This window comes from Citrus clementina, unplaced genomic scaffold, assembly GCF_000493195.1.
Source record: "Citrus clementina cultivar Clemenules unplaced genomic scaffold, Citrus_clementina_v1.0 scaffold_5, whole genome shotgun sequence".
Classification (NCBI taxonomy): Eukaryota; Viridiplantae; Streptophyta; class Magnoliopsida; order Sapindales; family Rutaceae; genus Citrus; species Citrus x clementina.
Window position 1 is genome coordinate 23,424,349 of NW_006262201.1, and position 16,537 is coordinate 23,440,885.

Sequence of the window (16,537 nt, forward strand, 5' to 3'; positions counted from 1 at the left end):
AACTTTTTCAATCCCAATTAAGTTAAAACTTGTTCATACAACTAATCTTGAGCTTTCATTTTACTTATTTACATGCATTTAATCATTATTGAGTTATCATTTGCTTATACACTCTTATAGAGATTAATCTTTGTAATCTTCAATTAAATATCAAAATTTTGTGAGTATAAGAGTGGGAAACACTTGGGGAAAGAGGTATGTGTACACATCACTACTATAAAAGTTTATTGACACATTAAAAGCCAATTGTAAAATCTTGGAGCCTGAGAAGGCTTGGATAGTGGAATCCTCAAACTTAGTTTGCTCGAGGCATAAACATAGGCGAGTTTTGCCGAAACACGTAAAAATTCATTTGTTTGTTATCTTCTCCCTTATTTTTTTAATTGCATTCATTGTTAAATTTACTATTATAAATTTCTTAAAGCATTTGTTTAATTTGTTTTGTATTTTTGTAAGTATAATTTTAATACCCAATTCACCGCCCTCTTGGGTTGTGTAGATAGAATTTCACATTTGTTGTACAACAACAACAACAACAACAATAACAATAACAATAATAATTGTTATAATGGTTGGAACAATTACTATTGAAAAACTTTTATTGTTAATAATAGTAGAAAATAAGAACAAAAAAGGAAATTATCCAATAACCATGTAATCTTTGGGTCTTTTTTAAAAATACACAGAAACGTTTTTCTTTGTAGAAATCCACCTAGAGTTTATTAATTATTCACTGTCATCTTAGCTCATTAGAATCTTGTTGATGTCATAAGATTAAAATTATCATTTTACTTGAACACCTAAGATTAAAGTTATCCTTTAGAGTTTCTTTCGCTGGGGCTGGTGACCTTAGTGGTTAGATTTGCTAGATATGGTCGTGAGAAACTCGACAATGGCCGAGGATTGGCTGGATTCACGGTGGTTTGGTCAAAAAGTTGACTTGAATTGGCATATGTGGTGCTTCATTCATGTTAGAGATTTCGATTGCGATTTGGATATCGACAATGAGAAAGTGGCGTTTGCGGTGGCGCTAGGTGAGGCCCGGGTTTTGGGTTAGCATTGTGGCGGTTTATGGCGGTGATCATTGGTGGGTTTTGTCAAGTTATGACCAGTGGAATCTAGCAAGTTTAGTGGTGGTCTTGGTTGACAGTGAAGATGGTTGGTTTCACGGTGGCAGCTGGTGGATGCTCCCAGTTTTTAGGTCTAGATGATTTATAGTAGGTACAAGCGGCGATTGATGGCAGGAGTGGCTAAGGTTTGGTAAGTAGTGGCTAATGAGTTTGGTAGAGGGATTAGCCAATGATGAACTATTAGTGAAGAGTGGCAGTGGCGGTGGGCGGCTGCTAAGGTTTTGTAATTTTGTAATATTTTTTTGTTGGATAAACAATGATGGATTTGGTGGGGATGGATATGGGTAGCCAGGAAAACTGTGCAATTGGCATTGAACCACTCTAATACAAACTAACAAATTGGAATAGCGGAAGTGGAATTGATAGGTCGGAAATATTAGCTATTGTTATAATACTGGCTAAGGTAATGTGGATAGTTTACGTCCTAATCGAAACGTGTAGATCTCATTCTAACAATGGCTCAATGAGATTTTAATAACGCATAAAGCGAGATTAGACGACGTTCTAATCCAAATAACTTTGCAAGAGAGATTTTAATAAATAATTTTAGAGGGAATTATTAAAAAGGGCTTTATTAGTTGATCAATAGTTGAAGTTACAATAATAAGATTTTGATTTATAATATAATAAACCTACTTCACTAAGTTAACTTAAAAAGAAAAACTAAATCACAATTTTAATAGAAATAAAAAAACTAAGACATATACCATAGTTGACTATAATTAAAATAGAAAACGATAAAATAATAAAAATTATAAAATCCTAAAACAATGTCTACATCATATCCTCACTAAAATAAAAATATAAAAGTAAAGCAAATTGTGGTATAACAGACTTTAATTCTATCACTCTTCAATTTTTTTGTTTATTAATTAATATTGGTGTCTATGGTTAAATTTGTTATTTTTTATAACAATTTTATTTGTTAATTGAAATATTTAGTCTATGTAAACAAAAAAAAATGGTTGGAGAGAATGAGAGAGGAAGGGGGGGAGAGAGAGAGAACAAAGTCAAACAAATAATTTAATGAATTATATTTTTAAAATTAAATTTTAATTTGATTAAATAAATGATGTAGTGAGAAAATGAGTAGGTTCAAATAGCTTTACTTATATTTATTTCATTAATGGCTCAAAATTTAATGAAAATAAATGGTTTTAAAAAATTGCATTTAAGTTGCATAATTCAATGAGTAGTGCCACACATCCTAAATCTTTTATCTTAAAAAATTATCCCAAATGATATAGTATTCATCAATAGATTGAAGAGATAATACAATTAATTCACTCAAATCTTGAAAGAATTACCTACTATTCAAGTAATGACACACCATTTGGGATATCTATCATTACTCTAATTGAAAATAAACCTATCACTGGATGATTAATTATGGTAGGTTTGCTTAATACTAAAATGCCACTCATAAGTTTTGTTTGGATTTGTAATTGATTTATCTTAATCCTTCAACTTGACATAAGGTCGTTCTCCTCGTTTCTGTACACTTAAAAGTCACCCAGATCAAAACTAGATCTATCGTTGCATTTGCTTGAAAAATAATTTACAAGTAATAAGTTCTCGTGATTAAGCAACATTTTTAAAGGGTTATGATAGTAGTGGAACCGTGATACAATTTGTAAATATTAGATGGATTGTTGAAAACAATAAAAAATGCTTGTATGTTTTTTATAAGGATCTCCCTATCTTACATGCATGTAAGATAGGAATTGCCTTTTTATAAAGGCTAAAAGATAAAGTGGTGCATGGATAATTACTTTTTTTTTCCCTTTTTATCTTAATCATGTTTGAACGACATCCTTTTATAGTTCCCAGACATTCTGCAACTATAATAGACAATTTTAATAGGAACTACAGAGAAAATATTAATATTTTTATACTTATTCACTTACCTGATGGATAGTTAGATAAGTGTTACTTTTCACACAACTAGACCAAATTAGTACCCTTTTTGGTTTGTGAAAACGTGATTTTTATGAATATGCTATAGATGCTTTCAAATGTTTCTACAGTTTACGAATTTACGCATTAAACGAAAACCTCCAACTATCAAATAAAAAGGTGAAAATTCAATAGAATCGACAACTTCTCAGACTCACGTAGGTGGTGGTTCAAGTTTCTAAACTACTATTATTATTAACAGTTTTGAAAAGCAAATAGTAACTTCATTTCACAGCATCTGCTTTTGAGAAAGCTCAGATGTAATCAAAATTCCAAAACCACTCTAAATATGTTAGGGATATGACCATAAATAGAAGTTAAATATGATAGGATATATAGTTGTTCATAGCTAACATTTGATGGTTTAATTATTTGTTCTAGGGATTATGCGCTGATTAGTGTTTTTTGTTATCCGATGAATGATATTCAGTTTTTCTTACATGCTCATAGGCAAGAGCATTTTCTAAGTACTTTCCTTGCCTTCAAATTTTGAAAGAAAGATAGATATGATATGTGACGCAAGCCCAATGAAATAAGCAAATAAAATAGAATAAACGAAGCAAAAATATTTCTAGAAACAAGAAATGACAAAGGAAACACGAATACAACTTTTTTCTTGTTTTCCTTATTTTCCTCTGTTAAGCTCCAAAATGAATAACTTTATTCTACCATCTCTCAAATAATAACATCAACAGCACATAATCGTCATCAATAATAATAATAATAATAACAATAATAATTTAACTTTGTAGGATGGAGCTCTCGCAAATCTTCAAGACACAAAATGTGCTTGACCCCGTTGTTGTTATTATAATTTCAAAATCATTTGTATTATATAAAATTAGGGAATAAAACATAGCAAAATTGATGGTACAAATGTTGCAATATATTTTTTCATGTAGCAACACATTGAAGTAAAGAAAAGCAAAACAACGAAAAATGTAACGGGAGAGCTCTCATTATGTAGATTTTCAATAGAAGTAATGAAAATTTCACAAGGACAATGGCCTTATTTCGAATGCTACACCTGGGGAATGGCTTGAATCTTTTATAGAACTCACACTATTATAAAAAACGCTAAACAATGACAAAAATTTTATAACATATATCGATATGTCAAAATCATTTGATGGTACATTTTATAACAAAAAATGAAAAATGTAACGGGAGAGCTCTCATTATGTAGATTTTCAATAGAAGTAATGAAAATTTCACAAGGGCAATGACCTTATTTCGAATGATGCACCTGAGGAATGACTTAAATCTTTTATAGAACTCACACTACTAAAAAAACGTTAAATAATGACAGAAATTTTATTACATATATAGATATGTAACAAATGTATCATGAAAGTGTGATAGATTTGTAACATATATTCATATGTCTAGAGTTTATGACATATTCATGACTTATAACTTAGGGAAATTTACGAAAATAACCATTAATATTTTATTATTTTCGCAATTAATCCTGTCAACTTTTTTCTATCAACATTAGCCAAACACAAGCCTTTCTTCCCAAATTACCCTTCTTTACAGAACAAAACCAACATTGTTTCTCCCATGTCGCCAAACCAAAAGCAGCTTGTCACTCTTGAATCATCAGCCAACGGCGACCACAAAAGACAACGATAAAAGTGATATCCGATCATAATCTATCCGGATCCAACACAAATCGACATCATTTAGTGGTATGAATTATTTTCTGAACTTACTGAACTGAGTTGGGTGAATCTGAATCTGCCGACAGGCTAATGTCGCAGTAAAACTCGGTGCGACAGGCGCCTGTCGCACCGAGCAAGGTGCGACAGGCACCCTGTCGCACCAAGATTCGGGCGACAGGTTGTCTGTCGCACCCACCCTGGAGATTCATTAAAACTGTATTATTTTAATAGGACTGAAATAAATTTTTTTTTATAATTTCAGGCTTAATGGATTCAGTTGTACTTGAATTGTGTTACGATGGTTGGTGGGAGACATTAGAGAATGGTCGTATGGAGCATGTGAATGGTAAAAATCGAGCTTTTTTGGTTGGAAAAAATTATCTGTTTGATCAGTTATTGGCAAGAGTATACGAGGTGTTACAAATAAACCCTAATGATTATAGTATCACAATGAAGATAACTTTGAGGTCTAGTAACACATTATATCGTATATGTGCAATGCCCATGGATATATGTGATGATGAAATGGTGAGGGTTGTGTTGCATATGGCATTTGACGTAGCTAATGTTGGATGCATTCCTATATTCGTGACCACATCACCTTGAGTTCCGAGCGAAGGTATTGAGCCACTTGTCGATACAGAAACTTCGTTTAGAGCAAATATGTCTGGCCCCGATAATGATGAAGAGGTGTTGCCAAGGACAATATCGTTGCAGCAATATTACTCTCCAATCCACGAAAATTATGACAACATTGATGATAATGGCGTTACGTTACAGGATGTTGGAGCAACGGTATTTCCAATAACAACGTCGTTGGAGCAACGATATTCTCCGTATCACAACAATGATTTTCGGGACAATGATGATTTTAATAATGAGACAGAGGGGGATAATGTTTGTGCAGAACCTTCTAATAATACGAGGCGGGGCACTCGTTTCAATAATGATGGTGATGATAGAGGAGCCGGTCCTTCGAATGTTCCGTCGTTTCAGCATGAGGATGAGTGTGAAGACAATACTCCTGTGAATAACAGAGGCAATAGACCTATTCCTTCTACGGTTCGATCGAGAAGGAGAATTGACCCCCTTACAAGTCTTGCTCCAACTTTGCCTTCGAACATGGTTGCTCCAAGCTTTGTTAGCAATTGTGACTCAGATGATATCAGCGTGGGTAAGCTATTTGCTGAGAAGAATGAGCTTATATTACAACTACGCAAGGTGGCCTTTAGAGATAAGTTTGATTTCAAGATTGCACAGTCTACTATGACACGTTTCGAGGCTCACTGTTGTTCAGAATCATGTAAATGGCGTATTCGAGCAACTAGAAGTTCGAACGAGCAAAATGTTCCTTGGGTGGTGAAGAGAATTGATAATGTACACACTTGTCATAATGAGGTATTGGTTGATGGACGTCATCAAGTAAGGAGCCGGGTTGTCGGTCATATTATCGCAGAAAAATATATTCAAGATAAGAGGATTTATACTCCCAATGACATAAGAGCAGATATGCAACAGGAATACGGTGTTCAGTTAACATACCAGCAGGCATATAGGGCGAGAGAAGTTGGTCTTGAAATAGTTCGCGACAACCCTGCAGAGTCATACAACTTGCTCCCTAAATACTCTCACGTACTAACTACAGCGAATGAGGGTACAGTCACTCACCTCAAGCAAGATGGAGATGGTAATTTCTTATACTATTTTGTAGCACTCGGATCTTCCATCAAGGGGTTTATGCAGTACATTCGGCCTGTCATTGCTGTAGATGGTACTCATCTGAAGGGACTATATCGTGGAAGCATGTTCGTGGCAACATGTCTTGATGGTAACAATCAATTGTATCCGTTAGCTATTGGGATCATGGATTCAGAAAACAATGATGCTTGGGAATGGTTTATGATGAAGTTACACGAAGTGATTGGTGATAGACCTGAGTTGGTAATTATCTCTAATCGATGCACTACCATAAGGAGAGCCGTTCTTAAAGTATTTCACAATGCAACTCATGGCGTTTGTTTTTACCACGTCAAAGGTAACATTAAGTCACAATTTAGAATGTCCAAAGCTCTTTGGGATGAATTTGAGCCTGCCTTTATTAATGCAGCAAAAGCATATGGCCATGAGGAATTTAAGAGACAACTTGAGGGGTTGTGGATGGATCCACTCGGGTGCGGCTGATTACCTAGAAAATAATGTCGGTACGTGTAATTGGGCAAGGTCTCAGTTTGAAGGTAGGAGGTACAACATTCTTACCACCAACATCGCGGAGAGTGTTAATGCTTTCATGAGGGAACCTCAAAAATTTCCTGTTACTCATCTTGTTGATCACTTTAGGAAAACATTGCAGCAATGGTTTTATGATAGAAAAATTGTGGCTGAATCAATGACTACTCGGCTAACAACATGGGCGGATGAAATAGTCACTGAGAGGAGAACTATAGCTGAAAGAATGATAGTTCGGCCGGTGTCTCCGCATCGCTTTCAAGTTATAGGCGGTGGGCTTAAGGAAGGGTTGGTTGACTTGCAAAAGAGAATTTGCTCCTGCAGAGTGTTTCAGCTTGATCAGCTTGTGTGTGCTCATGCAATTGCGGCGTGTCTAACATACCGGGTGGATTTTATTAACCTTTGTTCAGACTTTTACACTACAGAATCGTTGGCGATGGCTTATGCACAACCAGTGGAGCCAGTTGGTGATGTGGCTGATTGGGAAGTTCCAGATGAAATTCAGGAGATGCAAGTATACCCACCAGTTGAGGCACCACCACCTGGCCGTCGTAAAGAGCTCAGAATACCCTCGGCTGGCGAGGACGTTGACCGGCGGACTGTAAGATGCTGCCGGTGTCATGAACTAGGCCATAATAGTAAGCGATGTAAGAATCCTATTGCGTCGACTCGAAGTTAGTTGTATTTTGTGTGTTATTCGGTGGTTAAAACTATTATTGTTTTTGTGTTTCGTTGGTTAAAACTGTTATTGTTTTTTGTATTTCGTTGCTTAAAACTGTTATTGTTTTTTGTATTTCGTTGCTTAAAACTGTTATTGTTTTTTGTATTTCGTTGGTTAAAACTGTTATTGTTTTTTGTGTATTGTACACTTATATTTCATAAAACTTTATTTTATTTTAAAGTTCAAAATGTGAGGCATTAAAATTATATAAACTTAAGTGCGCAAATTAAAAAAAAATTCAAATTTCAACATTAAAATTACTACATAGGTCTATAATATAATATCGTCATTAAATATATCAACCGCAATCTTCTTTCTAAAGTACTCGACATGACTAGCGTTAAACTCCAATCTAAGCCCAAACATTAAATACATCGTAACCATCAATACAAAAACACCGCAATCGCCAGTTCCGGGCTCTTGTTGCGGCGCGCTCTTAACTGCGATAACTTTCCACGGGTCTTCACTCCGCAACTCAGGTCGGATATTGTAGAAGCCAACATATTCCAACCAGCGAGGGAATATAACTTCAAGTGGCTTGAATTTCAACTTGTACCTTTTGTCGTCGCGAAATGTGAGTAATGAGTCATAGATCCAGACTTTATTTTTCCGAAAGTCAACTCGTGCTAGTACCCAATGCGCGCCGTCCAAGTTAACAGGGATGAGTAAATGCATATAAAAATTGAAAAACATGTTCGTTATATATGCAATTGAAATACAACAAAGAAAAAGCAACAACTCGAATATTTTCATTATAGAACATGTGAAATGTAATAAAATACATACCATATCGACATCTGTCATTGATTTTGACATTGTGTGCTGTCGCCCACAAAGATAACTATTTAAGCGGTCGTCGAATACTATTGAATCGACTGCACAATTCTCGTTATTCCATAACTGATTCAAGAACACCTAGTACATAGATAACCAAGAAATGCATAAATTAATAAAACTTAAAGGCAATAATTAAAAAAAAATTAAATAGTATTTATAAGTTTTGTCGGCACGTTACCCAAAAAAATGTGTCAGTATGTGTGACACGTTGGAGTAAGGCATTTGGATACTGCCGTTGTTTCTCGCTAATCAAGCGGAGATACTCGTGAATATGCTGTAGAGAAACAGAAATATTACGATTTAAAAAAAATTATACACAAATCCACAATAGAATACACCACGAGGAAAATATAAATACCTCATCGCCTAGCCATCCCATCGAAGCTGTCCCCAAAATTATTTGAAAGAATGACCGCGGGTGCTGGACTCTCCGGCGGACTCTGCTATCACCAGTGAACCATCGATCAAACTCAGCAAACAAACTAGAGTCCTCCAATTCTCTAAGTGGATTTACATCCACACTTGTACTCATGTCAATCGCATGCTCCATGATTTGGGGTCGAGGTAAGGGCCGGACGTTCTGTCCTCGCCTGACCGGAGGAATCATGTAAGGACTGTTATAAACATATGACGGTATGTACGCGCGGCCGAACTTACTAAAGCCCGGAGGCACCTCTGTGAACACCTGCACGCTCTCCCCACTAACATCCCCGTAGAAACTATACAATGACGTGGGCGTAGACAAATTTTCATTGCCCACGTCAGTATACACTCCATAGTCATCCGGGGCCTATACATTCGCCAAAAAGAACATATTAAATAACTATCAAATTAAAAGTTAAACGAACATAATTATTAAATTTAAATTAGCTTACCGCATACGAGCGTGCAGTGGGAGAATCCTTATTTGGACGTTTAGAAAATGTGTCGATGAAGCCAACAACGGTTTCTTTAAAATCTTTTAATTCGGACTTTATTTCATACACGTTACGATCAATCTTATCCAGCCGTCGTTGTACATAATCATTAAACTGCTTTGTCCTCGACTATTACAAAAGAAAAAAATAAAACTTTAGAATAACAATAAAAAAATAATAATTTATAAAGGAAAAATATCGTATATTATTTCTAACCTCAGAATCCCGTGTGTCATCAGAGTTGTCTGTTTGCTGGTGGTGGTCATCAACAGCCACCTCATCCTCAAAAGTGTCATGACCCACCTCATCCTCAAAAGTGTCATGACGCTGCTCTGGTATTGGGTTTGGTATGTCGTCATGATCGTCATGCTCGTCTGATTGCCTTGTAACCGACGGCATCGCGTTGATCGAGGGTTGGTGCTGTATAAAGTATCATTTAAAATTAGTAAATGAAAAGCCAAAAATTTCGATTAACAAATTTTTAGTACTTAGAGTATACCGACCTTATGAACCCAGTCTGGAATGCTTGGCAAGTAATTCTTCACAGAGAGCCAATATTTTCTGCTACTCTCCTTTGAATTTGGCTCAAGAGTTTGTAAAAAGTCCCCCTGCCATAAATTCAATTGAAAATTTTAAGTAAGTATACATAACTTAAATTTAGTAAAGTTAAAAAAATAAGTAATACATATTACTTACAAGACGAGATTCGTCGTTGAAGAACGAATAAACCTCCGCAAAGTTGATTCTCGAAGACGCCATGGGATTCCATTGCAGAATGCGGGGAATCTTATTCTTCGTTTTGACGACCCATGTTGATGGCAACCCTCCGATTGCTTCGTAAATCCAAGCCTACAACAACCAAAGTGAAAAATCAAATAAAACAACTATCAAATATTTAATACTATAAAACTTATTAATAAACAAAAAAAAAAAGCACCTGAACCCCAGACGTAAAGCCGTAAAGATTGTATATTTCAATATTATGATTTGGATTTTTCAACCGAGTCTTCTTAAATTTCTCGTCTTTCTCGAACAGTGCATTGTCAAGACTCTCGTAAATCATTTCCCACGACAATAGACCCCATGGACGTTTTCGGAAGTACTGTACATCATCAACTTGGTCAAGCCAATCGAAATTAATTTGACAGTGATTTTTTCTTGCATTTAGTACTCTGTCCGTAAAATAAAACAGCGTAATCTTTAATGCGTCCATATCGTCCATTTCCTCGAATTTCAACTTCTTAAATACTGCATCGAATTGCTTCACATTAATCTTACGATGCACACCACCAAAATACGTATTCCGTAGCCTCTGCTCCATTTCATCATTTTTTTCATTGGTATCAACACCAAATGAAAGTCCAGTAACCAAGCACCATTCGACAATTGACAAGCGAATCAAACGCTTACCAATTTGAAACCATAACTGATCCTCACGGCTATCGTCTTCATGGGCCACTTGCCGCAGTAAAAGATTGTGCAAAATTACCCCACTAAACGAAAAACTTCGACACTCCAAGAAATGCTCAAATATATCCTTTTTGAACATACTCAACTGCCGCATTGTTAATTTTTCCTCGATGGCTTTTACGACCGAAGATAACATACACATGCTCGAAATTCGACCAGGAAAGTGATCAGCATAACGAAAATACATCTTGCCTACTTCAATATCCGGTGATTCTGATTTCGCCATGTATCTGTAATATTTATAAAATTATTACATTACATTTACAGAAAAAATATACTCGTTAAAAAAAAATTATAATTTTTGGTCCAAAGCTGGTGCGACAATGCCTGCTGTCGCACCAAATCTGGTGCGACAGCGTGCCGCGCATGGGTGCGCGCGCGCCCCCTGCCCCCCTCCCTCCCCACCCCCAAAATTAAGCGCAATCACTCCAAAATCGAAAACAATACTCCCAAACACCACCAACCACCACAAACATCATCACCACCACTATTATTCTCAAGCTATAACTATTATTATTCTAAAATCTCATTTTAAATTAATGAAAATAAGAAAAATGACTAACCTAGGTTTTGTTGAAGGTTGTAGATCGTAGATCGGATGCCGGTGAGAGATGGAGCCGCCGCCGACGAGGGTTGATGTCGCCGCCGATGATGGGAGTTGGATCGGTTTGGGAGAGATGAGTGCAAGAGAGTGTTGGGGGAGAGATGAGGGAGGGATATTTTGGTCTCAAATGTTGTTTTATGGCTAATGTTGATAGAAATATTTTTGGGGGGGTAAGATGAAAAAAAGTAAAATTTTTTTGGTTATTACTGTAAATTTCCCTATAACTTAACTAACATAAATAAATGATAGATATGAGTAATGTTCAAGTTTTGTGGATTTAATATTTTAAAATGATGCCGTTTAAATTAACGACGCCGTTTTTATGAAACTTAAAACATATCAACACTTCAGCCAATTATCGACCAAGTGTTGAATAAACCCCTCTCGCTGCAACCTAAAATCATTGAACTTTGAGCCACTCTTAACAACATTGTGTGGAACCCTAACCCTAAGCCTCATTTCCACCACCGATAAAGCTAAGAAAGTTTCCCGTATATCAGAACTATGGCGAATTGCCTTCAGTCCTTAGGACCCATAAAAAATCTTGTATTCCCTCGCTTTTACTTCGCTAATTTTTTGTATTATTCCATCTCTTTCACTTTAATAACCCAAAATCTCTCCTCTGTTTCAATCGAAAGAAAACCCTAGCTTAAATTAAGCTGAAATTTACATATCAAAGCTCTCGCTCAACTTCCCTCCTTCAATTGAAACAAAATGCAGCCATAAAACCCCAATACGCCACACCCTTTTGTCTCAGGCCAACATTCATTTAAACCCCACCTTTCGGTTCAATGCCATTTAATGCGATTGCAGATGCCGTTTCAACTCATTATTTAGTTAACGCCATTCAGTTCTTTGCTGTCAGCCTTAACCCTAATAACTAATCGACTGTGGTAGCACGTTGCTGACTCGGGCTGAGGATACATGAATTAAATATATGAATTGGGTGATGTCAGTGATTCATCCTCCTATTTGCCGTGAATTGAGATTTGTGTATAATGTTTGTAAGATTGTTAAAAATTTCATGTTCCAGTCGAATTTCTTGCTCTCTCTCTATATATATATATATATTATCTTCTTTATAGTCAGGCTCTGGCTTTGCTGCTATGCTTAGTGCAGTATATGGTTTCAAGACTAAATTAGGTTTATTTGACGACATCGATATCTTACCTAGCTCTGCTTGAAAATGAAAATGTTGTACTAGTAATCATAGACTTTGTTTATTCAGTTGATATTTTAATTATATGTATAAGAATGAAGCTTTATTTGGGAAAAAAAGAAATAAAGAAATAGGCTCTGTTGAAGCTAATTAATACTTCATTCTTTCTATACGTGCGACCTGTGGTGGAAACATGATATGAAAATGTGTTACTGGTGAGGTTGCTGCTTGAGATGAGAATGATGAGAATGCCTTCTATTCGGAAATCCTTGGTAGGTATTATATAATTATATTTGATGGAATATTAAATAGCTAAAGAACCTCTGATATTGTCTTTGTTCAATGGTTACTGTAGTAGTGTTTGTTGGTCTTTTTCTGGTTGGCGTTTGGATGTTAATGTCATCATCAGTTGTACTGGTGTGGGATCCAGGATGTTGTCCTCTTAAGAGCCTATAAGCAAAGTGAAACAGAGAGTATCTGAGTTTTGTCTGGGCCTTTCGTAGAAAATCAAGGTGATGAATGACAGGATTCAACAATGGGGATGGGGATGATGTTCCTGTTGAAAAGTTAGAGAATAGAGTGGAAGATAATCACGAAGAGATGAATATGTATGAGGGTGATGGTGAGACGAGTGAATCTAAGAATATGGTTAATCAAAACCAGGAAGAGAATTTAGTGAAGGAGAGTTTTGATGAGAATACTGAGTCTGAAGAGGAATCTAAGGCGGTGTCTAAAAATTACGATGTTAGAAAAAGGGAAGATAAGGAATCTAAAAGTGAAGGTGGAGATTCGAATTCAGAAGCTGGAGAAACAGAAGGCGGCGAATTGAATAAAATTGAGCAAATTGAATCAGAGAAGAGCTTGGATGAAAATAAATGGATGAGGCTAGTCAGATTGAAAAGGAGAAGGATTCTCAAGATCAAGATAATGACACTGAGAGTCGTTGAAAGGATCAGGCTTCAACTGAGATTTTTCCTTTTGGTGACTAGTCAGAAATTCTGAAGGAAACTAATGCTCAGAATGGGGCTTGCTCAACTCAACCTATTGAGTCATAGAATCAGAAAATATCACAACAAACTTCTATATCTAAGGACCCGTATGGTCATCGCTGGAAAGTGTGTAATGCCACTGCTAGGCCAGATTGCATCCCTTGCCTGGACAATTTGCAAGCAATTAGAATGCTTTCCAGCACAAAAGCATTATGAACATCGAGAGAGGTATTGCCCTGAAGAAGCTTGTACCTGTATTGCTCCTTTACCGGAAGGATACAAACACTCAATTAAGTGGCCCCAAAGCAGGGATAGGGTATGATCTTATATTATGCATTATAAAATATATACTTGAGTACTTTTAATTCACTTGGGCTAAGATTTGTTCTCATGCTGTGTGGGATAGATTTGGTATTATAATTTTCCCCACACAAAGCTTGCAGAAGTTAAGGGTTAGCAAAATGGGGTTAAAGTTACTGGTGAATACCACATTTTTCCAGGTGGCAGAACTGAATTTGAGCTCTTCATTACATTGACTTCATTCTGAAGGTGAGCATTTTTCATTTATCATTTTATGTCTGTTGTTAGCTTCAATTAATACGTGGCTTATTCTTTTCTTTGTATGAACCATGGGCGGTCCATTTCATTTTATAAGCTATTTCTTGGGTTTTAGCAAGACAAATAATAAGATTTGTGCTGTTTTTGTTTTATGCGTCTATATAAATTGTGTGTGCGCATATCATACTAGGGGAGTATTGCTTTAATGCTATATACAGTCAAGGACACACGGTGGGTCACATTCTGACTCGTTTCAATGCTTATTTTATAAATATTTACTTGTATATATTTTGTAGTACTTTTAGAGATGTATTCTGCACTGGATTTTTTAAGTGCTTTTAATGTAGACTACTGTCTTTGTCTTTATCTCTCTTTCTGTGAAACTGAAAGGTTCATAGAATTTTTTAGAAACCAGTAATCTTACAAAAAATTTTAACCTGTTAATTAATGCGGTTTCATTATCTTGAAAAATTTTCAAGCGTGCTTGCTTTTTTCTTTTTCTTTCTTCTGAAATAATTGTTGATATTCCCCTTCTCTTCTATCAAGTTTCTGATTCTCTAAAGCCCACATTATTTTTGTCTTTCTTTATACAGGCCTTTATCATTTATTGGCCAGCACCCTTTCCTCGGTTCTATATAAGAATGTAATTTCGTCCGAATCTGCCAAAAACCGTGTGCTATTGTCAACAACAAATCAGAATTCCATCTCCACCTCCTGACAAACCATGCGTCACCACCTGCTTAGGAATCCAAAGCCTTTGCTGGTGTTGATAGTATGTTCTCTCTCTATCTCTGTTTTTCCTCGGTTGAGAATTTAAAACAACATCATACTCATCATATACTCTGTTTGGATTCCTTGAAATAATATTTTTTTAATTTTTATTGTTATTTTGAATTGTTTCTACATATTTTGAATCAGAGTTGTTTGAGTAAAATTTAAATATCAATATTACTGATACGTGTCTAATCTGAACTTCTTACCTTAATAGCTTACTCACCTGTGCTTTTTTTTCTCCCCCCTTTTAAGAATTCAAAAGCTATATTATGGATTTTGTTTTTGTTGTTTATTGTCATGAAGTAGGAGTGGGCAGAAAATTGAAGAACCGTATCAGATTCGGTTCGATATTTGATTCGGTTGTGCAATAACCTAAATTGGACGGTTTCATTTCGGTTGGGATGAATGAAAACCGAAACCGAACCAATAATAAAATTAACAAGCAAACCAAATGAAAGTCCCAAAACAGTAACAAAACAAACACAGGTTTCTTATCAAATTTCACAGCACGACATGGTCGCTCTATTTGGTAAAAAAATAGAAAAAAGAATAATGGGTCTCGAAAATTTTTTAGAGTATTTCTGTCGCTTACATTTTTTTCCATCGATTAATGTTAGTTGTAGGTGAATGATTGTTGCAAATCCATGTTAGCTTGTGATTGATTGAAAATGGCTTGTGATTTGTTATGCTGCCATGTGACAGATTGAAAATGGCTCTGAAATTTTTTTATTTGTTTAAGGTATTACTGCTGATTATTGAACAGAGATTCATGCTAGTTTTTGTTAAATTGAAGATGAGATTTTTTTTAGGAGATCTGCAAAACCTTCTCTACTATAGATTTGGCTTCTAGCATACCTGGTTGGCTGGAAATAATTGTTTATACAGTCATTGCTGCCTATATTAATCAGGAATATTGATTAGCAATGTACTGGGTTAGAGATTGGTATAATTTTGGAAAATTAGTTGTAGATGCAACCTGATTATGGTCTCAAATAGTGTGATCTGTCAATTTTGTTTGCTCTGGCCTAATAACCTTGAATATGAGCTATGCCACTATACAAAGTCTTGACCTAATCACACTTGTTAGCCAATGTCCAAAATTGCAGTGTCTTTAGATAAGTCCTTTCTTATTTGTTTCGGTTATAAATGAAAATTGCAGTGTCTTTGGAAAATCATGCTGAATGTTGAAGTTATGGACGAGAGGAGACCCCCAGATTCAAGGCCGGAGCTCCCTGTTAAGAAGCTTTACAAATATAGGATTGTCGCCTGGCAGAGGATTGCTATGCCTGGTTTTGTTTGGAATATGGATGAAGATTTTGCATTGAGGCTTTTTTGATAGATCATTTGGCAAATCAAGCTCCATGTATCTATCTTCAGACTCTTGGATATTTATAAAGCAGGTGCATGCTCCATATGTTACTCAATGTATCACGATTATTTTTCTATTGCTTAATATATTTGCAGTCCTTGATGAAGTTGACAACTTATGGAGGGTATACAGAGGCTCAAGAGCTCAATCGCCATTCATTTTA

The 16,537-nt window shown here is 35.7% G+C and overlaps 1 protein-coding gene and 1 long non-coding RNA gene across 2 annotated transcripts; one reads left to right on the forward strand and one right to left on the reverse strand.

Annotated features, from left to right (window-relative positions):
* Positions 1 to 5,413: 5,413 nt before the first annotated feature.
* On the forward strand, positions 5,414 to 7,655 carry LOC112098045. Its single transcript, XM_024183652.1, has 2 exons — positions 5,414 to 6,691; positions 6,858 to 7,655. The coding sequence occupies exons 1-2, from the start codon at positions 5,414 to 5,416 to the stop codon at positions 7,653 to 7,655; spliced, it is 2,076 nt and encodes a 691-aa protein (XP_024039420.1).
* Positions 7,656 to 8,584: 929 nt separating this feature from the next.
* LOC112097721 lies at positions 8,585 to 8,938 on the reverse strand. The gene is made up of 3 exons (XR_002905207.1): positions 8,893 to 8,938; positions 8,713 to 8,808; positions 8,585 to 8,612 (listed from the first exon to the last, which is right to left on the reverse strand). It is a non-coding gene; the product is annotated as an uncharacterized LOC112097721 (long non-coding RNA).
* Between the last annotated feature and the right edge of the window lie 7,599 nt (positions 8,939 to 16,537).